Source organism: Rhinolophus hipposideros (assembly GCF_964194185.1).
Source record: "Rhinolophus hipposideros genome assembly, chromosome: 10".
NCBI classification, from domain to species: domain Eukaryota; kingdom Metazoa; phylum Chordata; class Mammalia; order Chiroptera; family Rhinolophidae; genus Rhinolophus; species Rhinolophus hipposideros.
This window is the reverse complement of record NC_138056.1, coordinates 25,377,521-25,404,494: the sequence shown is the minus strand read 5'-3', so window position 1 is coordinate 25,404,494 and position 26,974 is coordinate 25,377,521. Positions and strand designations below refer to the sequence as shown.

The following is a 26,974-nucleotide window of genomic DNA, read 5'->3' as shown; positions in this document are numbered from 1 at the left end:
TGGCATAAGGTCAGGAACTTAAGATTCTGTGGAAAAGAAAATGGACGATCAATTGCCAATTGATCACTCTGTCTATGAATAACGTATCTTACGCTGCCTAAAAAAAAAAAGAAAGGAGCTCTTCTGAGATACTGACAATGATCTTTGAAGAATTTAGTACTTCCTCCATCAGATTATTTAAAAAAACTTCTTACATAGCAATACCCAAGGAATGACAGCAGGTTTTGTTTAAGGATGAATTCCAAAGCCCATAACATGTTAGTTCGGGATTGTTTTTCAAACCAATAGGGTGTCATATGACCCAGAAAACTTCCTAATTTTTTAAATGCATATATAAATCATGTGATATAAAATTTCAATATAAAATTTACAAATATAGAATATATCATTAGGTTTTAGATTTGTGCAAGTGACTTTTGTGACTATATATATATATATAAAACTGAGTTGAACATCTGGTGTCTAATGATAGAAAAAAACCTGACAGCAAATTGAAGTTACATTTAGAATTAAACATGGTGATACATGATTTACTTCATACTGACCTTTTAACTGTCTCATTTTGTGTTTCATGGTGTCTAAATCAGCCAAAATTTTGTCTTTTTTTAGCCAGTTCTGTTTTTCTAATTTTTCTGCTTTCTGCAAAGCTAGAATAATAAAAAACATGATATTTTATCATGCATTCTTTTATCAACAGTAATTTATCATGCAAGCCAATAATTTACAAAGAACTTTCTGCTCCAAGAAATAGATTCAATTAGAAACAAGTAATTAAAAGGTAAGGGTCATTAAAAGAAACCTCATTTGAAAGATGACAGGGCTTAAGGCATTTCTTTATGGAATGCAGGGGGGAAAAGGAACAGTGCTGTTTTATTATATAGATTTACCATATGCAATAGCCATATTTCATTTTCCACTTCCACAAACTATCTGGAGGTGATGAAAGCCTGGCTTGGAACCACTCATTTTTTAAACATCCACCTACTGCCTAAAGGGTGCAATTCTTAAAAATGAAAATGTGCAGACAAGTCATCTTCAGTGTGAATTAAACTCATTTGTTATTTTCTAATGTACACCATTATTCTCAGTCTTTATAGACCAAGGATCTCTTTATCAAGTAAATTAGACATTTTCCCATGCAGAATTCCAATAAGAAAAAACAGGCAAGTGTGCAAATAGAGGAGTGCAGCTATCTTTGTGCACATGTTAAAGGATGGACCTCCTGTTCTTTGCATAAATGTGATGTTATTATGTTGACATTATGCATATTTAATTCATTTTCTTATACATTTATTTGTCTCTCCTTACACTTGCTTGAAAGAAGGCACGAACAAAAAACTTACCATTTGGAGATAAAAATGGTTCACCACAAGATACCCAGATGGCAATAGGATTTCTGTGAACGATGGTAAGCAAAGGCTTATCTATACCATCCAAACTATCAGATGTAACACACTTGGGAAATAATTTGTTTTTCACTTTCACTCTTGGGTTTTCTGGGAAACAAATTACACATTTACCATCACTCAACGAAAAATGAATACATTTGCTTACTGAATTCATTTGTTTTTCAAAATATTTCATTTTTCATAACTGACTTGATTTGAATAGGCAATACCAACAACTGATGCCAATACATAAATTTCATCATTAACTTCATAGAAACCAAAAAATTTACACTAATCAAATTGTCAATACACATTTTAATTCCTTTCTTCACTTCACCTAATTCCGAAAGAAATTTTGAAGTGGCTTACCAAAATATATACTATGAAAAGGGATAATATAAAGAAATGAAAAAACCAAGGTAAGTGGAAAAGGAGTATATGAATAGACTAAAGCCAGAGACAAGATGATTCAGTGTCCTCATCTTTTAAATGAATAATAGTATTTACCTCATTCTGATACTGGGAAGATTAAAAGAAAAAAGAAAGTGCTTAGAATAAACAGTGTTCAGTCGATTCAATTGGGCTGGCATCCAAAAAACACTATCTAATATTCTTATTATTAAATGGACATGAATGCCATACTGTTTTTATTTGCTACAGATAAAGCACAATTTGGGCTGTGAGCATTCTAGTAGCCAAAGCAAAGAGGAAAACACAATTTTAAGATTCACATGACCAACATAGAGAGATAAGTTCCTTAGAAGATACACCACTCCTAGTCCTAAGATTTGAGATAAACTTATTCCAGGGTCTTTAAGAAGGAGGTATTTGTAATACAGCAAACAGTATACTACAATAAAAATTAACGTGGACTGAAAACTTACCATGTGCTGGATATTTTACCTACACATCTACATACATTATCTCATGTAATGCTCAAAACGATACTCTGAGGTAGGTCTATGCCTATTATGCAGGAGAGGTTACTGAGATTGAATCACATCGCTAAGTGGCGGCAGAGACTAGAAGGATGAGAATCTAGGCCACCTGCCTCCAGAGCCTGTGCCCTTAGCCACTGCCTCCATAGTAAGCATGATGCTGAGATTCTGACAGATACCTAATTCTTCAATGCAAACTGATGGCGTAATGCCAAATCACTATTCAGTAAAGGGGGTAGCTGCTAATGGACCTGCCTGGTTCCAGGATAACCTTTAGAATATAGAGGAGAAGAGATGGTCATTTTTGTAGTCCTGAATGAATAACCAGGTTTTAAATAAGAATTTGAAAGAAGAGTGTTTGAGATTGTAACCTGGAAATCCAGAATGTGGAAATCAAATATTCTGTATGCCAAATAAAGGCAAAATTGTATATTAATACTTTAGTGAGCAGCTAAGCATGTCTACATAATTGTTTTTAAAAACTCATTAGAAAACAAAACAACATCACTGTGAAATAATAGAAAATATATAGTATATTGGTTTCTCCCCTTGGTTCCTGGCACAGAGTTCCTAAAATTCTTCTAATTTTCTAATTGATAAGAGCACTAGAAGCATCTTTTGTTCTCATATTGGTCATTGACCCTGGTTCCTGACACAGAGCTCCTAAATCCTTTGGAATTTCCTCAGTGATAGCAGTATCTTGTTCTGAGATTACTCTTGGTGGGCTCCTGGATGGGGCTAGTCACCAGGAAGACCAAGCCATGATTAGAATCCTGAAATTTTCAACCCTACCCCTCAATCTTCAGAGAGAAGAAAGGAGCTGGAAACGGAGTTAATAATCCATCGTGCCTATGTGATGACATCTGCAAAAGAATCCCAAAAGTACAGGGTTTGGAGAGCCTCTGGGCCAGTGAATACGTTGAGGTTCTGGGAGAGTGGAGGGCTTGGAGAGAGCATGGAAGCTCCGTTCCCCTTCCCACATACCTTGCCCTACGCCTCTCTTCCATATGAATGTTCAGCTGTCTTTTTTATCATATCTTTTTATAATAAGATGGTAACCGGTAAGTAAACTGCTTTCCTGAGTTCTGTGAGTTTCTCTAGGAAATTAATCAAACCCAAGGAGGGAGTTGTGGGAACTTCCAGTTTATAGCCAATTGGTCAGAAGAATCACAGGTAACAATGTGCACTTATGATTGGCATCTGAAGTGAGTGGGGGGTGGGAACAGTCTTGTAGACTGAGCCCTTAAGCTATGGGATCTGATGCTATCTCCAGGGAGTGTCGGAATTTAGTTAAATTGTAGGTCCCTCAGCTGTTGTCACAGAATTACTTGATATGGGATGAAAAAACCCACACGTCTGGTGTCGGAAGTGTTGTGAGTGTGACAGTAATGTGAGGATACAGGAGAGACACATAGGCAGAAGAGTGGGCTTTTCCTACTCAATCCTACACACAATAATGATAGCTAATATTTATTGAATGTTTGGTAAACATCAACCAAGCACTCTTCTAAGTGATATAATATATATAACATATATATTTATATTTATATACATATATTCAAATTTATGTATACTCTTATGAATATATAGTCATATTTGTGAGGATTAAATGAGTGTCTATTCATGTGAAGAGTCATCTAGTCTTCATAAAAGTCCCATGAAATAAATGACTATTAATGTCTTAATTTCACAAATGAAGAAATTGAGGTAAACAGGGGTTAAGCAACTTGCCCAAGATCATTCAGCTAGCAAGTGACAGCTAGGATTTGATCCCTGGTATTCTGGCTCCACTCAACTCCTTAACCTCTGAACCATGCCTGCCAATACAACAGTGAAAACCTGAGATGACTCTTCTGAATCACTACTAGCAAGACTATCATTTACCAAACTGTTGTTGGGGACAAAGTCCCTGACCTCAAATTGTACATAGTCTAATGAAACACACGAAGATGTAAACAGATAATCACAATATAATGTGATAGGAGATGCAATAGAGGTGCATTTGCTGGAGCTTCTGGGAGTTTATAGGAGTAGTGGAGATGGGTGAGGCTAACAAGGAGAGTGGAGGGCAGGAGGTATAGAGAGGACACCTTCTCTTCCAATAGTAGGAAGAGATTTGCTTTGATCCAGCCCCTCCTTCTTAAATGGTCTCCAGTTGGTTTGGGTTCTGAATTTAAGAACAAAAGCTGCCCAAGATGTATAAAGTAGCTAAACTGTTATAGATTATGGCAATTTATTTAATCTTTTGGTGCCGACATCAATTTTGCATTACTTATATTTTATCTATTTATTCTGCGAAGTAAAAACAATATGAGAATCTCATATGAGAGTAGCTTCCTGTGATTTTGTAATTCCAGAAGGAGTGACTGGATGAAAGAATCACATTTAACTATTTTATGACCAAACAAGTGGAATAAGCTAAGTCCTGTAGAATGTAACCAACCTTCTGTACTTTTAATAGTTGTGTCTTTTGTTCCAACAGGGATTGCCTCTTTCTTTTGTTCCTCAGAGTTTCTCTGGATAAAAGATTCATCTAGAGCCCATAAAACCAAGTCATGCAAGGAAACAATTGTGGTTCCGTCTTTGGTATATACTTTGGAGGCTCTTCTGGGAAGACCAAGTTGTTCTGTGCATTCGGTGAGAAGCTAGATGACACAGAGTATAAGGGACTGAGAGGAAACAGTGATGGAACTGGGGATAATCATGAAGAGCTTGTTATTTTAGAAATCCTCTAATTTGAGAAAATAGAAAGCTGAATAACTACCAATTTGATCTTTGATTAGAGACAACTTTTGATACTAGATTGTCCTACCTAATTTCACAACATGAGTCCAATCCAGCTGTGAAAAGTCTTAGCTCCAAACGTTTAAAACAGCAGCTGATGTACGTTAATACATTTTATCATGAGTATTTCCAAAAAAATATTCAACCTAGACACCCACTTTCAATTTTGTTGCTTTATAAGGTATAAAATTGTTATAATACAGTCATATCTCTTTTTATTGTACTTTGCTTTATAGTGCTTCACAGATGTTGCCTTTTTTTTTTTTTTTTTTTTTTTTTTACAAATTGAAGGCAAGGCCTCCACCAGCAAAAAGATTACAACTCACTTTAGTGAGATACTCGCTTTACTGTGGTGGTCTAGAACCAAACCCACGGTATCTCCGAGGTATGCCTGTACTTCATATTGATAAACTGCTTTAAAATAAATGAGTAGTTGACTTTCAAACCAAGGAATGACCATATTATTACTTCCGTTTTGCATATGGAAAAATAGGCTAAAATGTTAACAATTTTGCCCAAGACCATAAAAACCAGATGTGGATCCCAGGGTGAATCTTGATCTTGCTAACTTTTGCACTTTGCTTAGTCCATTGAATAACAATATCTTAACAACAAATGTATTTATATTCATCCAAAGAAGTGAAGGAACAAGTATGTATGTATTTCCAACAAAGTCTCAGAGTAACTGTGTCATATTTAATATTACTTGTAAATTATGTTGTTAAAAGTATTGGCCAGAATGTATAGACAAGATAATCCCTAAATGATAGAAGGACAAAGCTGAGTTCAGGCCTTTGGGGCTCCCTTCCATTCCTGTGAATACTGGCAACAAACTCTAACCCACACTTCCCCTCCTGGCAAAACCCCAGCTTCCCCAGTTTGAAAACCAAATAAAACACCCTATCAACAAATAAGTGACCATAATCTCCCATGATAAATGAGTTAGCATCCCCTAGAATATTCGGACAACATACAACTTGAAGCTGGAATTAGAAGGAAGGCAAAAAATGCATTCTGTCACAAAAATGAAGAAACTCTGGTAGCTTTGTTTCCCCTCTGCTTTTATATATCTTTGCTCTGGAGCCAATCTAAAAATCTTATTCTGGTTTGTCATTCCTTAGACCATATCCATAGAAATACAGTCAAAAGAATATCTTTATGAAAACAGAGGTCTTGATCTTATCATCTTAAATTGGTGAAACTGGCCAGGGACATTTATCACTCACTCCCACTGCTTTTTTCTTGTCAGAAGAATCACCATTATCATTACCTCTAGAATGCAAGAACCATTTAAGTGATAGCCACTTACCATGGGGAATGTTTTAGCCACAATTAACTTCCCATTTTGATATCCATCTCCATTTTTGTATGCAATTATTTTCACTGCCTTCTGGTGCGTAGCTGCCATACTACTATGAGATACAACTTGCATGCATGTCTTCAGCCGTAAAGATAATAGGCATTCTTCATAATAACTTAGAGTTTTCTGAGCCTCATAAGGCGATAAATCAGCCTGATTTAACATAAAAATAAAAATCATAGGTATACTCAAGATTTTTTTTCAATTTTGGTGTTTTGGTCTACTTCAGCCTCTTCATGTAATAAATACATGCATGTACGTGTGTGGCATCTAAATTTTGAAATGCTCACTTCACACATTATAGGTATTGGATTCTGTAGATGGAAGGACATTGGGTCAGAACTCAGCTCTCTTCTCAGCCTGTCACGGAGCCTTGAGGTGACGCTGGGCATCTGGCAGTGTTTCTGGCCTTCTCCTGTGACAGGAGATGTTGAAGGCTGCCAGGACCAGGGAGAGCCAAGGACTAAGGCAAAGGGACACTAGCACTACAGATCATCTATTCTTTAACTTCAGGAGGAAGCCATCCTATGGTGAAAGAAACTGATGGTTGAGGAGGGGAATGAGGATAGCCTTAACCATATGGCAATGAGGAAGGTGAACACCCACTCTTCACCTTCCTCTTTCCCGTCTTCCTCGTAATGCTGCCCTGAGGGAAAAGCTCTGAGATACTGGAACATTGGGAATTCTTTCCAATCGTCTCACCGCCTCCTTTACACCGCCCCACTACGACTAAAGCAAAGCCGAATGCCTCAGACTTCCCTAGAGAACTGACGTCCTTTTTCCTTCAGAGTTATTTCAGTTGATGTTGACTGTAATTGTTACTATTCCACCCCACCGCATCCCCTGCAATGTGTATCGGGCTTAGGGGAGAAAGGGGAGTGACTGGGGAATGGGGTGGGCAAGCCCTGACGGGCATGCCAGGCATACTGCAGCATCTTGGAAGGTTGCCCATCTCTTAGGAATGGCTCCTTTGTATACAGGTGTTTAAGTTCTCCTTAGCTCATCTCATGTCTAAACTTGATGGAAAGGATATTTTAAATGGTACCATTTTAAACTGAGATCACAACAAAGCAGCAGAGACTTTTTCTCTCCATAAGCTATAAATAATATTAGACATGGATGTGTGAATTCAGGCACCCAAACTGAAGAGTCATTGACAACAACACGTCAAATTCTCCCTGAAATGTTCCATACTAGAAAAAAGGAGCTTACCCCGTGGATATAAGCAAAAAAAAAGCTGCTCTACAAAGTAAAGATTTGCAGTTACTTCGTCATCTAAAAGCAACACAGTGAGCAGTGGAAGGTGTCTGTGGATGATTAAAGCCGCAGAAGTGCCCAATTGACTTCAAAGAGTATACTGAACTATTAATAGACAATGTATTTTACATTACAATGGGGAAAAGGAAATCAATGCAGGTGGAATGGTAAAGGTGCATCAGAGGAAGATGAATTGGATGAGCGGAGATGCACTTGAGTGCAAGGCAGATAATGAATGCATCAGAGCTTCCCAAGTGATGCCACATAGGTATTAGCAGAGTTCAGATCCTTACACACCTTGGCCACAGTGATGACCTTGAAAGGCCCTCGTGAGAAGGGCTGCTTCGTCTTGGACCCAGAGGCACAGAGGAACGGCAGCCCTGGGAGCAACTGTTTCAGTCCCTTCTCTGCTCTCACGGATTGTCCACACGCCAAGCAGAGCATGATTTTTTTCTTTCCAGTGGGTGAGAGGTAATAGTATCCCTAAACAGAAAGACAAAGATGTGTTCTTATAGGCACATCTAAATTATAATAGCATTTTTATAGAACACTCTACAGTACAAATAAAATGCTTATATAAACCCCAAATGCTAAATTTGAAATCTCAACATGAATGTTCTATTTTGCTCCCTAATAATTACACTTAAAAAAACCACACACACATATTTACAAACTCTGTTGACTGAAAAACACTAGAAACAATGACAATTCAACATCAGTGTGTACAACTCTTGTCCAGAATCAGGGTGTTTTGGAGCAATGGCTAGTTCCACACTCAGGGCAAGAAATACATAAAATAAGCAAGCGATGTCATGTGGTGCCCAGAAAGAAAAAAGTCATCCAAGAGTAAAGAAATCATGTTAAAAAGACACAGGAGCCAACATCAAGGGCTTTCACTGGCCCAAAGTGGGATAATTTTAGAGCAAAAAAAAAGAATACTAACAGAGAAATACTCTGAATATGTTTGAATATGTAAAATCCCATGAATTCATAGTGATGCTAAAAATATAAGTAAAATCAACAACAACAACAACAACAAAAACCCAACAAATAATAAAACCACAATTTATTGGAGTCCATGGGGAAGTAAACTAGCACCAAATTATAACTCTGAAACTTGGTCATTAAAAGGTGTGATAGATTATTTGCAAAGATGGCTACAATAAAACTATCCCATCCTTGTTTCCATGCCCTTTTGAAATATGATGTTGCTGTAGGTCCAATGAAGAAATAGAGTTTCTTTCTCCTTTTCTGCTTTCCTTGAATCTGGGCAAGGCCATGTGACTTGCTTGGGCCAGTGTAGCATTAGCAAATGTGATGCAAGCACATGCGTAAGAAGTGCTTGCACGTCAAAGCTTGTATCTTTTGGCTGCAATTGGAACCCTGAGACCACAATCTGAACACACTAGGGCTAGCCTACTGGAGAAGCTTTAGGAGAACCAAAGCCCTAAGCTAACAGCCTGGTAAGCACCAGACATATGAGGGAGGCCATCTTTGACCATCCAATCCCCATGGACCCACCAAAGTACTGAAGGACCACCAGATGACCACACCCACATTAGTGATCTGGGCAAGACCAGCAGAACCACCCAGCTGGGCCCAGCCTGAAACTACTGACCTTCAGAGCAAAAAATGCTTATTGGATTAAGCCATGTTTTTAGGTAGTTTGCTATTCAACAATAGACAAGTGAGATAGAACAAATTAAGCATTTATCCTACCATCCCTTACAAACCATATTTTTGGGTAGTCAAAGTACCTAACTAAAAAGGTGAAGTTCGTTACATTAAAAGTTCATCTAATACATTTAAACAAAATTAACTCTTTTGAAATTCCTAATAAAGTAATTGATTTAGGCAAAGATCACCAAAGGGGGATCCTAAAGGAAACATCACTGGGAAATGTGAAATTAGGTTGCAATCCTATGAACCCAGTGGTAACTGTTATCATGAAAATGGAAAATCCAGACATTGGATGCCTGCATAAGTAATATATATGAAATATGCAGTAAAACTTATAAAGATTCTTGTCAAAAAACATTGAACATAAATCTAATTATAACTCTAGTGCTAAATTTCTTTTACGGAATAATAGGGGCTAGAGAAATAAGTTAAAGGACGCCACAGAGAGCAAACAGGTAAATCCAAATAGAAGCATTCTACAGGACGAAGGACCCACATTCTGCAATCAAATGTCACATAGAGACCTGGTTGGATTCCTGACTCAAACCACCAACCGAAAGGAGAATTTTTTAAGAGAACTTGGGACATATGATTAAGAAAAAGGTATTCGAAGATTTATTGTTAATTTTGTTAAGTGTGACACTGGCATAATGATTACGTAAAAAAATGTTCAAAATTTTTAGAGGTGCATGCTTAAGTTTGAGGTTAAATTAATATCACGTCTGGGGGTTTGCTAACATTGGAAAACGTTGAAAATAATTGAATTTTGATGATAGGTATATGATAATTAATTGTACTAGTCTGTCTACTTTTGAATGTGTATGAAAATTTCCATAATAAAATTTTAAAATACTTTCATCTAGACTCTCTCATTTGCTTTGTTCCTCACAAGGCTAAAAGTTAAGTACAGTCAGAGCTAATATCTTCATTCTCGATTCACATATGACAAAACAAAGGATCAGAGAGGGAAGTTTTTATCCAAGGCTACCCAAGTAGTACACAGCAGAGCTGAAATATAAAACTGTGACTCCTGATTTCAAGCTCTTGGCTCTTTTGCTTTTGCCAAATAGCATCAGCTACTCCCTTTAAGTACACAGAGCTACCTCAATTCAAAACCAATATTTAGATGATACTTTCGAAAATGTAATTCTTAAATTCCACTATGGATTTCTCCATATGCACATCGAATTTCCATTTCTCTACAAATTCCTGGGATGCAGAAAATTAAATGTCCACTCTCAGATGGAACTGAATGAATATGACATACAGAATCATTTATATAGAAAAGTGTGGGCTTCATGATGAATTGGTGCCAATGCATTTATTAGCTGGGATGTTTCTGTGAAGTGAGACTTCTTCTCACCAACTATTTTGTTATCCTGACATACAGTTCATAAAGGAAGAAAAAAAACAAACGTTTGATTCTTTGTTTCCCACTTTTCAAAGTAATGAATTGGTTCTACAGCTACAGCATCATTTAATTGTGACCAATTAGTCATTGTTGTTGCTATTGTTTAATATCAATATGAACATAGGGATTTAAACATATCTACTGTATGTCAATACACTGTACTCATTAGTCATAGCAACGCTTAAATTGCTTTCTATTTGGACACTGGGGTCCTTTTGAAGTTGACTTGATTCCATTTAAGGTAACCTCACTAGTCTGACAGCACATTTGCTAACAGGTCTCAGTTCACTGACAAAGGAGGAAAAGGCACAGGGGACGACAGCACAGTCAAAAGCAGAGAGATGCAAAATGGTGTGGTACATTTGGACATCTCTTATTCAGCAGAACTAGAGAACAATGAGTCAAGAAACAGCAGTGGTTTAGAGACATTTGAGGAGCAGAGTAAAGAGGGTCTTGGAGGGTCTTGTGGTGTGCATGATGAGATTTTAATTTTCTGTAAGTCAATGGTCGTCAACAACAGCAAGGTGGCTTGACCCATCGACCCACAATATCTCAGGTATTTGTAAAGTTTAGTGCAAGTCATCCTTACTAATACAAAATGAAAGGACCAAACTTGAGAATGATTTTCTTTACAAATGCCAGTGCACGTATGCTTAGGCCAAAGCTTGGTATAATGTAATATAGTTAAAAGTCACACTCATTTTCATTTTAGTATGCTTTCTGGAGTGGAGTGACGTCTAGTGTGGCAGGGACACCTGTGGGAGTGTAGTATGTGTGATCAGCCTCCTTCACATGTGTTCTATAAATTGATGATGAGCAAAAGATGGTGATAGGGAGGCAGCAAAATATTTTAAGCAGAGGGTAATATCAATATTCTTTCATTCTTTCCTAACTAGAATCGCAGTATCTACGTGATTTCATTCACAAATCAGTGCTTAATTCATGTGAACACAGGTTTTCTAGAGAAACCATGTCTTCTTTTATTAAATTACCCCATTTCTCCCTGTCTTTTTCTTTTATCCTCCGTAGGAAGGAACCACTTACTGGCTGATCAATGTTTTGTTCTTTAACCACGGTTGATGTACAAATACCAGCATAATTTGCTGCTGTGATTTCCTTATCCAGTGCAGTGCTGTGGAAGGCCATAAAAGCTTTCCCATTTTCAATGTAATTCCACTTTTGATTAGAAGTCCCATTGTTATATGGTTTATATGTCTGAAAAAGAGACAAAATACAGAGTCAAATGAGAGAGTTTATGATTTGTAAAGAGCAGTCAGTTTTCACTGCATAAATTGAGAAACTACAGATAATTACTCATAATTCTACTATGTAATGTAACTACTATTGATATTTGATAATTATATACATAACATTTTTATATTTATAAATATGCATTGTTTGATTTGCAAAAGTAGAATTATAAAGCATACATTTTGGTAACAGCATTGGGTTTCTTCTTTTTTTATTTAACAATATTTCATAATTCTTTTTTGAACATTTTTAAAGGATATATGCTATTTGATCTTAGGGATATTTTATTTTACCAATCCACAATAGTTAAATATGTAGATTCTCAAGTTTTCCTTACTATAAGCAAAAAAGCAATGAACAATTATAAAGATAAATCTTTTTGTAAATCCATAACTTCTTTAGAAAAAATACCTCAAAACAAATAAAGTTTCATCATATCAAAATGCTTTCTAGAAAGGTTATTGTCGTTTACACTTGCACCAATATCATAAGAAATGACCTGTTTTCTTCACATTCTTACCAAAACATCATCAATTTAATAAATGAAAAATAGTACATTGCTAATATTTTAATTTACATTTCACTGATAACCAAGGAGTTTGTGTGTGTTTTTTTTAATATGAGTCGGGTCAGTTTTATTTGTACTCGAAACAGCATATTTATTCTAATTATAAGACCTGGTTCGAGCACAAGTAAAGAACCAAGCAGGTTCAATTTAAGAGAATCTAAACCAGTAGATTAGTTCCAACTAGCATATCATGACACCTCAAGGAACTTTATAATGAATAACACTTACTGTACCAAGGAGAGATTGATAGTAAAGAGGAAAATAAATGAGTCTTAAGAACTGATTAATAGGTCAGACAATAGAACATCCCTCAGAGGCATGAAAACAAAGACTATATTTCAAGGAATGGAGAGGGAGTGGCCTAGTAACATTAACCTAACGTGCCTCATTTTTATTAATTTACATGAACTTTAATATTTTCTCACAAACTGATTGCTTCAAGAAATAAAAATGAAACACCAGGAAAGAAAAAAAAACCTTGAAAGGTAATACAAATTACCTTGGGATCAAACTCATTTCTTATAAAATGGGAACCTTAAGGGAAAACATCCACATCTGTAATTTTATGAAACTGATCCCAGTACTAAATTTGCATCTGCATGAGATTTGATCTCACTGCCAAAGAGGCACCTGACAGGGAAGAATGTGATGTTATGTAATTAAGAATAAATTTTAGTCCATATTTGTGTCTCCTGAAATACATTTTTCATCCCTATTGATCATCAGGATAGAAGACTGAATTAAGCTTTGATATTTGTCCAGATTGCTATGTCCCGATTTTGGATTCAGGACCTGCAAAACAAGTTGCCTACTTGCTATGAAAAGCATAGAATAAGAGAAATGTTATTTAGCGACAATATATTCTGTTTAACAAAAAGATGGCAAATACTGCAAAGGATACAGAAAGTAAACACCGAGTCGGGACACTCCTAAACTCTGTCCTCCTAACAAAGAGAAACACATAAGCACATATTCGTCTAGGAGTGTCTTTGCTTTTAAGTAAGTGAGGGTGACAGACAAACATGAAAAAAAAAGAAAAAAAAGGAACTCCCTCGGTCTTTGCCCAAAACCCAAATAAAGTCAGACTTCTCTGGAGTCTCCCGAAATGGTCTGGCTTCTGTAAGTCTTTACAAATGTATGTTAAGTGTATTTCAAACGAGTCCCTTAGAATTAACATGGGCAAGCTCACATCCTCCAGGAAGACCCTCCCACCAGGTTCTTTCCCTCCAGTTGCCAGGCAAGAGGGGACTTGCCTATGTTTCTGATCACTGACCCTACAACATGTGCATCGAACAGCCACTTCCATAACTGCACCCACCACTGAGACGATCAGCTACATGAATGCCCGGGGGACATGGTTCATGCTTGCTGTTGGATTTGATTTAAGGAACTAGCATCGCTCCCGACATGCAGCAAGCCCACAATCACCATCTGTTGGATTCAACTAAATTAAGAGCTACATGAACATGTTCAACTTGAAATCTAAGCAGACTATTGTAAATATTTTAGCAACAGCATTCAAGATAGCATTCGGTGGCATCCATTTTCATTCTCCACAACAAGGAGCTTTACCTAAATTTAACTAAATCAAGGGCCACGATTACTCTTCAGCCTATTTCTATCTTACCTGAACAATAACTGGATAGCCACGGGCTTCATTTCTAGCCTTGGTCATAGACACTGCCAGCACCAGGTCTGGGTTGCTCACCAGGTGAAAGGTCCTTGGGGAAAACAGGATGAGGCACATTACAGGCAGCATGAGTAGCTTAGCAGCCCCTCCATACCACGTATCTGTGTTGCCTCTCAACTCCACACCTGCTCTGCGATAATGGATGTGAAGGGATGCGAATCCTTGCAGCATTTCTGCCATTTCTACAGTAAGCACAATGTTAAGCTTTCTTTATAGAGAGTGCTGGAAGAACACTGCAGGAGGATCTCTGCTCTTTCTGGTTGCGGCATGGGGTCAGGGTGGATGGTGGGATATCAGGGATGCACTGCCTCAACCAGGTACCCAGCATGCTTTGTCCCTCGGGCACCCTCACTGCCCTGACTAAGTCTGTTGATCATCCACAGCCCTCCCGACATGGATATCACATGCTCCAGGCCTTCTGCCACAACAGCACCCCCATTCCCTTATGCCTATGTGCCAGCAACCAGCTGCACCCCCATATATGTTCCAGAGGGCTGCTTCCTACTTGCGCAGCACCCACAAACCAGGTCTGGCCAGGCAAACCAGCAAACTTCTCTGCCATCCAGCGGGTTGCAACCACACCTTTTCCAGGGAGTCCTGAACTCCAGCCCTGGGGGAAGGGGGGTGGGGGGGGGGCTGCAATTCCAAGTTGGTCCTTCCTTGCATACCCTCCCTCGCCCCTGGAGTACCATATAGAACTTATTCATTCCTTAAAAGATCTGATAATTACTCTTTTATCAACATTGAGTAATTCTTTATGTTAAACTTCCCCTGTTTAAATCACTGTATGGTTTCTGTCACCAGATTGTACCCAGACTGATATACTCTCCTAGCCCATTGAATTTATGAGAGGCAGTGTGGCAGTGATTAAGAACATGGATTCTGGAGCCAGAATGCCTAAGTTTGAGTCCTGGGTCTACCTTTCAGTAGCTCTGCTTTGCTTAACCACTCTGTCCCTCAGTACCCTCATCTGTAGCATGGGATAATGGTGCATACAGGACTATTCATTAAATTAATGCATATAAAATGCATTGAATGTTGTCTGGCCTGTAGCCCATAGTATTAGCTACTAGTAACATTATTAATCATTGTGATTTTTTAATAGCTTTCCCTCAAATTTTTTCTGAAGGAGTTTTCCCTAAAAGTCCAAGATATATGGTGAATCTTTTTAAGTGATTTTATAATGGAGCTAACATAAAGCCTCCTTGACTGAAAAACAAAATCAAAATTATTAAGCTAAAACCCTCACGTTCTTTTCCTTGCATCACTTAACAGCAAAAGTAAACCAAACATTCAAGACTCTCGTTTGTATAGAAAAAGCCAGTTCTTTACATCGGTCAGCCGAGTTACATTACAGACCAGCTGTGGCATTCCTGCTGTGGAAAATACAACTCTTCCTGAATAGAAAACTTAATTATGTGGGATTGGAGGGAAAAGGAGAAGGTGGGAGGGGATCTGTTATAACAGTAGTACATTTTTCCTTTCAAGACTTAAAAAATTCCAGATATCTCATTTAAATCTCTGAACAGAAAACAATGTATCCTCATTGTAAAGAATTCACAAAGTGCGGGGGGAATACAGTCAAATTATTACCAAATTTTCAACATTACTCTGGGTGTTACAAGATGATCTCTATTAATTTACAGTGTATTTCTTCCTTCTATTTTTAGCTAATGAAGTATCATTTTAAATCCAAAATGGGTATTGAATTTTATCAAATTCCTTTTAAGCATTTCTGAAGACTGTGCAATGCACCATACTCTATACTGTTCATCTCTGCAGCCTCAGCATGTTGCATGGTTTTCTTATTGGCACTCAATATTTTTCACATGAATGAATAAGTGTATATTTCTGCAATGACCTACGGAGATGCCAAGATTAGTTACCTAGCTATCTCTACGTTTTTGCTGACTGGAGTGGATGTAGCAATGTTTCCCATGCTTCAGTGCCATGCTCAGACATGATAGTGTTGGGTTTTCTTTTCCTTTTTAAACAGTGCAGTCAATTGGCACTTGCCCATAGCAGGAGCGCCTGCATTCTGCAGGAAGTCTGAGCTTATAGACTTCACATAAAACACCCCCATGTGCCAAACAGCAAGTGAGAAATGACTCCATGTCCCACCAATACCCAGCACGATATCACTACCTCCTCTGTTAACATGTGCTCTGTGCACATACAAGTCACTTTATCTCCTTGAGCCTTAGTTTCCTTAGCTTTGGAATCGAGTGCCTAGGACTAGAAGATTTTTAAGATCTCTTTCAGCTCCACATTTTTCCATGATGCTACATTTCCCCCTCTATAATTGTGAGAGGATTTTTCGTCCCTGAGGATTTTTTCATATATTTTCATATTTCCCTTTAGAGACCAAATGATTAATTCAGATTGTGCCAGAATTGAAAATTGGGGGAAGATGCCAATTATCTCAAAGGTTGATCGGGGCCATTCTTCTGTAGGGCTGGGAATCAAGTGCATGAGTCTTTGGCAATTTCCTACTAACTTTCAGTGCCCCCTCACTGATTTCTTATATTTCCAGCATAGAAAACATGTTATCCCAGCAAGACCTGGATGAAAGGACTAATGATAGAAAATTCTCAGTACAGTGACAACCACTTAATACCTCCCATGATGTTGGCAGTGAGCTACTATGCCTACAAATTCGAAATGGGCAGTTGCTTTTCTAAATGCAAACTGACTGCATGGGCAAAATATGGAGGATCAAAATTCACATAAATGGAATTTTCTACAGGTTTCTGCAACATAGTGCAACCAATGTGCCTGGTCTCACCAGCTTATCACAAAAAATAGGTTTGATATCTGATTACATGAAAGAAAACAATGCAAAATGCCAAGGGAAAATGTGGAAGAAATCTCAGAATTACTGTCACTATGCAGACACACTTCTATAACAGGATATATATTCCTCTGAATTGTGCTTGTACCTAATCATCAAGACTTCTGCAAGTGTTTGTGAGAATCCCTAGATGGTGACAAACATGCTCATGAGCAAATCCTGTCCTGCTACCCTTCTCCCTCACTGCTCCACCTCTTCTCTCCAGATTCTAAAGTTCTGACCAGGGATCAATCAATACCACCATCTCCCACCATGTGTTCTTCTCTTCAATGGATTGACATGGGGAGACCTCAAGACAACCAAGCTGAAGAGTGTTTTGGAAAGTAGAAGGAGACTGCTCTCCTCTTTTGTATTACACGTGGTTAGATTTTCCAAAGCAGTGCTGGTTGTGGTCCGACATTTCCGAGTTTTAACAAACTTCTCTTTCTATTTTTACCTAAAGAGACTTCCCCTCCTCCTGCTTTCTCCACAGCACTCAGTATGAAAAAACAAAACCAGTAACAGACACTCAGCATGACTTAGAACTTGACTCTCTCTTCCAATGACCAAGTGTTTCTGAGTCAAAGTCATCATGCTTGGCTTTCTCCTGCCTAAGGGTCACCTCTCTCATTCCCCATGCTTGCTCACCAATGTTCATCAGCCATGCTGGAATTCCAACTTAAGCTCAAGCAGGATCTCTACTATAATACAGAAAGTCCAGGCAGTAAGATGTATTGCTAAGTTCCAGAAATGTAGAAATGCGGTAGCACTAGCTCTGTAGGGGCAGGGGTTTTTAATGTTTTGTTCTTTGCTAAAGCACCAGCACTCAAAACACTGCCCGTAATAACCCTTTGCAGCTGAATGAATGAATTCTGGTCCCATAAAGCAAGCCATTTACAGGGACAAAAGCCTGCTTCCTAGTTTTCCATTGCAAAGATAGCTTAGCTAGGATGAATGGGGCCAAGGAGCACTCACCACGTCTGTCTACACTTTGGCTTTTCAGCCTTCTCTAAAACAAGCTCAGCAAGTATTCCTTCCTGGCAGCTTTGTCACCTTAGACAGTGAGCAGAGTAAGGCTAGCTCCTTTCCAGCCCACGCTGAGCCCTCTGCTGCCACCTGACGATACTTATGCAATCTCTCTCAAAGCACTGACTCCGAAGCCTTTTGTATCACAAATGTTTTGAGAATCCAATGAAAAATCACAGCAGTTTGGGGGGGGCGGGGGGGGGAAGGGGAGGGGTTGCAAGGAATGTATTGCACCAATACACAAATTTTGTCTAGTATTTCAAGAGACTGAAGAGGCCCCTGGAGACCCACCATATAACACTAATGGTAGAAGCTGAAACAAACCAATCTAAAAACCAAGGAGTTTTCTTTCTTATTAAGGAAATGTTCAATCATGCACAAACACAGAGAGAAATGTGTAAGAAACCAACATGGACCCAACAGCTATACACATTCTGCCATTCTTGCTTCATCCATTCCCCTTTCAACTTGAATATTTTTTGCTTTTACTAGAATTGTTTAAAGCAAATCTGATACCTCTTAATTGTATCTATAAATACTACTATATATATACATGTATATATATATATATATACATGTGTATGTATGTATGTATATATATATATATATATATCAAAGTGATTACACTTTTATTTTTTTCACATAACCATTAAACCATGATGACACCCAACAAAATTAACAAGGCTTCCTCATACCATGTGGTACTGTCAAATTTCCTCTGACTGACTTGGAAATAACTTTCTGACAGTGGCTGGCTTGAATCTGTATCCAACCAAGGGTCGGCCTTGGATTGGTTTGATATATTTGTAAAAGTGAGAATTCCTTTTCACTGTGGAAGTGGAAGCCATATCAGTTGGTTATCTGATGGACTAGGGGAGGGAGGAAAGTTATGCACGGGGGGGAGGGCAGGAGATTGAGTTAATGAAAAAGTACTACAAAATGTTTTTAAATGGGGACTTTTTCAAAATGTTACTTGATCCCTTCAAATCATAAAAATAAAATTAGATGAGGGTCCAGTTTACTCTTGACCTCAATGGCCAGTTAAAACTATGAACCCAGTAGGTCAAATTTCACATTTCATATCTGAATCGATAGTAGATAAGTTGTATGTAAGCTACTTACCATTTACATTTGACTTCAGTCTCTTTCTCTTCCTTGAGTAGGATAAAAATCTTACTGATTATATCAAATAGAAAATCTGAAAGTCCTCAGATATAGCCCTGCCTCCTCCGTGGGGACCATGCTGGTTCTCTTAGGCTCCTGGTCACCTTTTGATATATCAACCCCCAGTTATAATGGGTTTACCTGCTGCCTTCCTTGTGCGTCCAGCGTTGATGGCTCTCATTCGCATTTTTCTCCACCAAAACTACCTCCGTGCCTGAACGCAAGTCAGGACCTGGCACCCCCAAGACTAGCTGAGGAGCTGCATGGCTTATAATTTGCCCATCTCTGTATTCAAATTGTTGGTGGCAAAGCTTCTGCAATTTACTGTGTTTGGGAGAATGGCTGAAATAAAGAAAATCCCATTAGTGAAGGAAAATGCCCTGTAAACTTGGTTTGCTGGAGATGCAGGTTCTATTGGCGAGCAATAATGGTGAGGCATTATCATCAGGACAGCAGCCATGCTGTTTGTCTTGTACTGCCAAGCTGATGTAAAAAGTAGAATTCTGAGTTTATTTTCTAACAGAAATATTTATCCGATATGAGAAATTCATCAGCAAAGAGAAAAGAAATTCGGTAAAAGAGATCATTTAGTTAAAGAGGAAACAGAAGTCGAAGAAGGAGGGAGGCTATAGAATCAAAACAGAGAGATATAAAGGAACTCTGTTTAAACCATGATTGTTTTTATCCTCTATCTACACTATCCCTGGCAAATAGAATATCATTCTCCAAGTTTTTCAATCTTCCCTAACAACTCATACAATATCATCAAAGAAAATAATCATATGCTAATGAGTTAATTTAAAGGAATCTCTTACTTAAAGATCTTAAGGCATTAAGCAGGCTTATTAAACATATTAAATATCACAATGTATTGGCAATTAAATTAATTTATAAACATCTATTAAACCCCTACTATGCATATGGACGAATGCTAAATGTTGAAGTACCAAAACCGTTTTAATTCATATAAACTGCTGAAATGTTTAGCTAATGTCTAAAGATTATGGAACACGCAAAGTACTATCGATTCCTGTCATCTCACTGGACATCGACCAGAAAAAAACATAAAATTAAAAAGGAAGAAATTGCATTTTACTAATTTTTTAAAGACATCAGGGCATCTTACATGTTTATTTATAAGTTCATTCACACATTTATTCAACAAATATTATAAGTTCTGTGCTAAGTTCTCAAGAGGCAAAGTTGGATGAGCTTACTGTTTTCACAGAAAAGATACACCAGTGAATAAGAAATTAAACACAGCTAAAATGAGAATGAACCTCCCACCAACACTTGCAAATACATCAATCAAACACACAAGAAAAACCGAAATGTATATGTTGATGTAAACAGAAGCCAACAGCAATGCAAACCCTCAGGGATATTTCTGTCCCAAAGTAAGCGAATTTAAGAACAGGTAGAAATTTTAACAGGAATCCCTAGCAACTTTTACCTGTATTTCTTCTGTAGTTCCACATTTTTGAAGAGCTCGTCTTCCATTTTCTTTGGCAAACTGTCACCCTCATCAAAGTTATGAGAAGTTTCCTGCCAGGCATACTTGAAAAGTGTGTGACAAGCCTTTATTCGGAGATGGGCTCTTGCATGTGAATCTCTATCAAGGTTCAGAAACAAACACAAGTCTATGAATTCTGATTTCTACTCAGAGAATTTTCTCTGAGGTGTAGTCTGGTCATACCCTGAAGGATATTAGTGGATCTACAAATCATATTTCCAAAATGGTGCTTAACATTGCAAATCTACATACTACTAAAACGTAATTTACATCTTTTAATATAAGGACATAAATAAAATTCCTCAATCACACGATAAACAGCATTCATCTTTGTTATATATACTCAGGAAAAAAAAGGGGGGGCCATGTATTCTACTTCAAAAATGTTAAGATTAAGACTACATAATAGTTTAAAAAATTCGTAACGAATGTATAATTAGATCTCTCCCTACCCTATAAGTGGGTCATAATTCTGTCTGGAACAGTACAACCTAGATTACTGGGTTTCATTAAGTTTATTCACTAGCCAATGTTAAAGTAATCTTAATTAACTTAACTTTTCCTCTCAATAAAGAAATCTAGGGAGACTCAAATAGCATCAGCACATACGTACCAGCTTTTGACAGAGAATAATGTACTAAAATATTTACAGTAAATAACCATCGTTTGAATAAGTGTGCCGACCTTCTGGCTTCTGATTAAGATGGAGGTGTGCACAGTGGCATAGCCACCATACAGATCTGTGTGTATCATGTTCCAGGACACTGGAAGGGCACTTTTGCCTTCCGTGGGATCATGACACTCTATGAGAACTGCTCAGTGGAAGGCAGGATAAATATACAGGCAAGGCAGCAAATATATTTCAGTACCCCAAATATGCATATGTGTAAATAAAGTTCTCTGGGGGAAACCGTGATTGTCAAGGTCTTGTGGTAATTTGATGTAACTGTAAGCAATATGAAATTACCAACAAAATCTTTAGGGACAATGTCTGTGTTAGCAGAGCAGCCCATACATTTTTCCAATGTAACGGAAGCATTACATGTGGATATGAAGCTGGTGGGTAACAACTGCCTCATTCAGAACTGCAGCACAAGCAGCTTCTCAAGTCAAAAAAAAAAAAAAAAAAATCTGTCAGTTAAAAAAACACTACAGTGCCATCTTGTGTTAAAAATAAAAAAACACAGCTTTCCCACCAACTCCATTTCTTTGAGGAAAGGAGTGGGTTGGAAAGGTCATATTTGGCAGGGTATAAACAGGAATCTTTCTCAAAATCCAAATGTTTCATTTGCTAACTTGGAATTTATCTAGATGCTCTTGGGCTTCCAGACTAATGAAGTACAGTCAAGTCAATTTTAGAACAGCTATTTTTAAATCCATCTTGCTTTATATATAATTCATCCATTTTGTTCATTCACTCATTCATTCATAAAAATAATCATTCTTTAGTTGGTCATTCATTTCTTTAACTAATATTTATTAAACATCTATCTATGATAGGTGCAGAGTTCTAAGTGTTGGGATACAGTGATGAACAGAACAGATAAGTTCTCAGGGGTTCATGGAGCTTACATTCTAGTGGGAAGAATAGAGAGATAATAGACAAGTAAATGAATAAATAAATAAGACAAGTGCCATAAGTGGAATAAAACAGAATACTGTGATAGAACTTGGCTGGTGTGGGGTGGGGTCTGCTTTAGCAATGGAGTCAGAGAAGGCTCTTGTGAGAGATAGCATTTGAGTTGAGAACCTGGACCATGGGAAGGAGTCAGCCATGTGAGGACCTGGAGGGAGGGAATTCTGGGCAGAGAAAAGAACAACTGGCAAGGCTCTGAAGCAGGACTATGTTTGGCTCATTTGAGGAACAGAGACATTGGTGTGACGGGTATGCAGAGAATGAGGGGAAGGGTAGGAGAAGAGGCTTAAGAGATAGGTGGGCAAGGTGTGCCCATAATGCAGTGAGGAAACGGGAAGCTCCCCCCACCTGCACCCCAGAGCTCTATTCTTTGAAGCCTTTTCTCCCGTAAAGCATCAAAGCAGAGGTTAGTGCTCCCAGAGTTTCTTCCCCATTTGCTTCTTACTTTTTTTACCAGATACCTTTACAAAGAACCCGTCTATCAAAATGGTTCCTTCCAAATTTATTTTCTAGCCTCTTGCTGTATGGATATCCCTTCTTAAATCATCCCACTTCTCAAATATGTCAAAAATTTCAAGCAAACATGTCTAAGAAAGTCCAGGGAAATGTTAGTGACTTTCCAAAGTGAGATGATTTAGGATAGAGTCATCAGAAATGGTTCAAAGAACTCGTGAAGCTCCGCGTGGAAAAGGGATAACCCAGTGGGCTGATGATGGTGAGCTTTGAGTATTTTAAGGACATTTAAGTAGAAGAGGAATAGAGTACAGTAAAGAGAAACAGATAAAATCATTAGATGGAGATGTTCTAAATAACTATTTCAACATTAAAATGGGCTGCCTTGTGAAATAGTGATTTCCCTATTACTAGGCATATTCAAGAAAATACTATCAAAAGGGCCTGGCTGGAATGTGCAGGAGATTCCTGCATTATGTTCTCAGTGAACTCAATCACTTTTACCTCCAGGACTCCCCACTTTGATGAAATCTATGAATCAGAACAATGTGAATCTTTGCTTTCAAAGATGCTCTTTCTTTTTTCTTATTTTCTGTTTATTTTTTTCCAAGTACAGTCCAATAAAGCAAAGACTAGATGATACATTGTTTAGAAGAAGAATGAAAGGGGATGCTGGGAAAGTTTGTGGTCAGTTCCCTAAACATAGAGGAAGATACCATATAGGACAAATCATTCTCTCTGAAAAAGGCCTTGTGGTGCCTTTGTTAGTGGCAGGACATGGGACCAGATGAATCACTCATCAAAATGAAAAAGTTTGGTTCCTAAAATAAAAGTTGATATTCTTTAAGTATAGCAACAATTTTTTTAAAGTTTATAATGGTGATATATAAATTAATTTTCAGTTATTGCAATGGTAATTGGTCAGTTATTTTGGGTTTTATAATTTGGAAAGTCATTCAATCATTCCTTCATTTATTCAATAAATAATGACTAATGTGAAGAGTCAGTTACCCTGCTCTTCACAGATGTGTGACCAAGTTTTTGCCTCAAAGAATTCCCAGGTTGGCGGTTGTTTGGGGGACCAGGGGTGGGGAGGAAACATTGTTACCTTTGATCATTGTCATGATTGAATTCAATGATGAAGAATCCTTCCAAAGATAAGGACGGAGCATGCCAAGGCGCTTCAGGTGGAGAGAAATGAGTATGTGACTCAGAGGCCTGCAATAGTGCATAAATGGAGCAGGCCACATTCTCCATTCTCCAGCTGCTGAGCTGGAGCGTGGAGTTCATGTGGCAGGAATAAAAAAGGTAGAGTGGAGATGGGCATGAGGGTACCAGTGAGGATCAGTGACAGTCCTGGATCAGAGTCAGAAGGGCTCAGGATTCCAGACTAAATATTTTTTCTTTCTGTCTGTAGAGGTAGGCATTAAAGAACTGTATAAAAAGGATTGTGTTTTAGAAAGATAATTACGTATAGATAAAACTTCAGGTTTATTGGAAGGAGAAGATTATGGATATAAAGACCAATCAGAAAGCTATATCAGAGATCCAGGATGATAACCATATATTAACATGCGTTCAACTTGAACCTACATTAGGGAAGAAACTTAATTGTTTCCGAAGTCCACATTTATGGAAACAAAATATGATGGATTCTTCAAATAAATGTCTGCAATTCTAAGATTCTAGTCTTTTAAAAAGAATCACATTTTAACCAAACTCCTGAAAGTATGTCACTGTGATGGTTGAACACTGCAGCTCCAGCTCTACCCTTTTGCCAGGAAACTAAACACTAGCTCTTCACTTGACATCCGGCTCAGAAACTTGGCGTGGGTTCCCTTAATGGGCTCTGTGCTGTTATCAAGCAAATGAACTCAGTTCAAATACCAAGCAGGTAGCTTTTCTGGGCACACTGATTACTTACAGAATTTTACTGGAAGCACTTTCCGTTGTTAAAGCATTTTTTTGCATTTGTTCTTCTTCTGGTTCTATTGTTTGTTTCTCTTCTCCAAAACTTGCTATAGGTTTACACACGGTAAGCTTGGCTCCAGACACAATGTTACTTTGGATTTCTAAAACAAGAGCTGAGCAGAAACACACAAATCACCATAACGTATTAGTTATGATTGCAGAGAACTAGGAATTTGCAAATACATGCTAAAATAAAAATGCAGAAAATTTCCAGTTTATTTGGTATAAGAAAACAAAGTCTAAGAGTAACTGATAATTGTTCTTTAAACTAATAAATTGGGTTTCATTTAATTTTTGTTGATTTTTTTCTTTTCAAGATGTTCTTAGTCAAAAATACTAAAAATATGTCTTTCCAAAAATAAGTAAGTTTTTGTAAATTCTAACTACTTAAATGGGCTGCATTATTTAGAGGTATGTCTCCAGATCATTCTCTGGGATCCCAAACTCCTCAGTGAAGTTCCTCAATCCTCTGAAAGGCTCATGCAAAGTTTACTATACACTGTTAAATATATACAACAGGGTAATGTTTGAAATTATATTAACAATTTTTCTCTGTTGCCTTTCTGTGTATAGGACTTTGTCCTGGTTCCTGCAGCAGCCTTAAGGGAAGGAAGAAGAACACGAGGAGATGAGAAATGTTACAAAAGGAAAGCAAAGGTGCAAAGATAGTTTTGGCTTTCAAGCACAGCATATGGCCATAAGACAACAGCCATGTAAGTCAAGATGACACTGTCATAATTTAGCAGTTTTCCAAATACCTTTAGCTCCCATTTAACACTTCAAGGGTTTAAGCCTTTTCTCAGGGTTGATCTAGAGAAAACCCATCATTTCTGGACCTGAGGGAATCTGAGGCAGAAGATAGAGGAAGGCAGAAAACCGATATGGGGTATCTGATTCCCCTATATCCTTCACTTCAGGTATCGTAGCTATACCCAGAAAACATTGTGGACACTGCCCATTTTCAGGACCTTTCAAGCTGCCCTTGCCACACCACACCAAGTTGAACTTGGATTCGGTTTCTGGGAGGTGCAGACATGAGCCAGGATCTGCTAAGTGCCATACTGGGGGATCTTCCAGAAGTGGTTGCCAAGCAAAGGTCAAGGGGTCCTGTAGAAAAGACTTGCAGAGACGGCTACACAACCACACCATGCTTCAGAGGGCCAGAGGAAGCAGAGGAGAGGCTGAGGCAGGTAGGAAGCACCACCGACCCAAAGCATTGTCTGAGCCAAAAGAATAACATCATCACCCAAGCACGGACTTCAGCCAACAGTGCCCAGAAAGCAAAAGGAGCTGACTCCAAGTCCTTTCCTTCCAGAAAGGAACTAAAGTGAGACTCTGGAAACTGGGAAATCCGCAAGCCCTCCCACTAAAGGGATTATTTAAATTCATGACTGGGACAAAATTTAAACCTGACCAAAAATTTGTGTTTTCCTTGGTGAGAGTGCACGCAGCTCACAAAAAAATGCCCTATTTGTTGAAGATAAAGTAAACAAATTATGCTTTCTCTGCACATCCAAAGTGTAGTGTGAATGAAACTATGCAACTCTATTGAATATAAAAATTAGTCAAAAGAGCTAAACAGCAAGATGCAGGAGTGAAATATGACCTGTTTAAGCAAACTTGGATTTTCTTTCAAAAGATGTATCATCAAGTACTTCATTTTGGCTGTACATATTAAGGTAAATAATTCCAATACTTACCCTCCATCTTACGAGTAGTGCAGAAGGTTTGAATTTTAGAAATATCTGCTGCTAAGTTCCTCAGGAAGATTTGCTTCTTCCGCTGAGCAATGGACAGGTCAGGATTGATCCAATGTTCTCCACATGAAACATACACCTATCAAAGAAATGAGCTTCTGAGCCCATATACAATTATTCACAGCAGCATTATTTGTAAAAGCCCAAACTGGAAACAATCAGCATGGCCTGTAACAGATGAATAGCTCATTTTTTCTTCTTCATTTTGCTTATATGTATTACTTAAATGTCCTTAAATAAATACAAGTGAGGAAAAAATGGAGCTATTTTTCCATGTATTGCGAAAGACTCAGAGAA

General features: G+C 37.9%; 1 protein-coding gene across 1 annotated transcript in view; it reads right to left on the bottom strand.

Moving 5' to 3' along the window:
• Positions 1 to 26,974, bottom strand: part of DCDC1 (doublecortin domain containing 1) — a 383,234-nt gene that overhangs the window by 31,340 nt on the left and 324,920 nt on the right. Inside the window, exons 25-35 of the mRNA XM_081062445.1 lie at positions 26,621 to 26,756; positions 24,874 to 25,033; positions 20,801 to 20,959; positions 19,489 to 19,689; positions 14,265 to 14,358; positions 11,863 to 12,033; positions 8,025 to 8,210; positions 6,420 to 6,623; positions 4,770 to 4,971; positions 1,344 to 1,496; positions 546 to 647 (exon numbers count right to left, since the gene is read on the bottom strand). Coding sequence (XP_080918571.1) covers positions 546 to 647; positions 1,344 to 1,496; positions 4,770 to 4,971; positions 6,420 to 6,623; positions 8,025 to 8,210; positions 11,863 to 12,033; positions 14,265 to 14,358; positions 19,489 to 19,689; positions 20,801 to 20,959; positions 24,874 to 25,033; positions 26,621 to 26,756 — 1,768 coding nt within the window. The remainder of the gene's footprint in view (positions 1 to 545; positions 648 to 1,343; positions 1,497 to 4,769; positions 4,972 to 6,419; positions 6,624 to 8,024; positions 8,211 to 11,862; positions 12,034 to 14,264; positions 14,359 to 19,488; positions 19,690 to 20,800; positions 20,960 to 24,873; positions 25,034 to 26,620; positions 26,757 to 26,974) is intronic.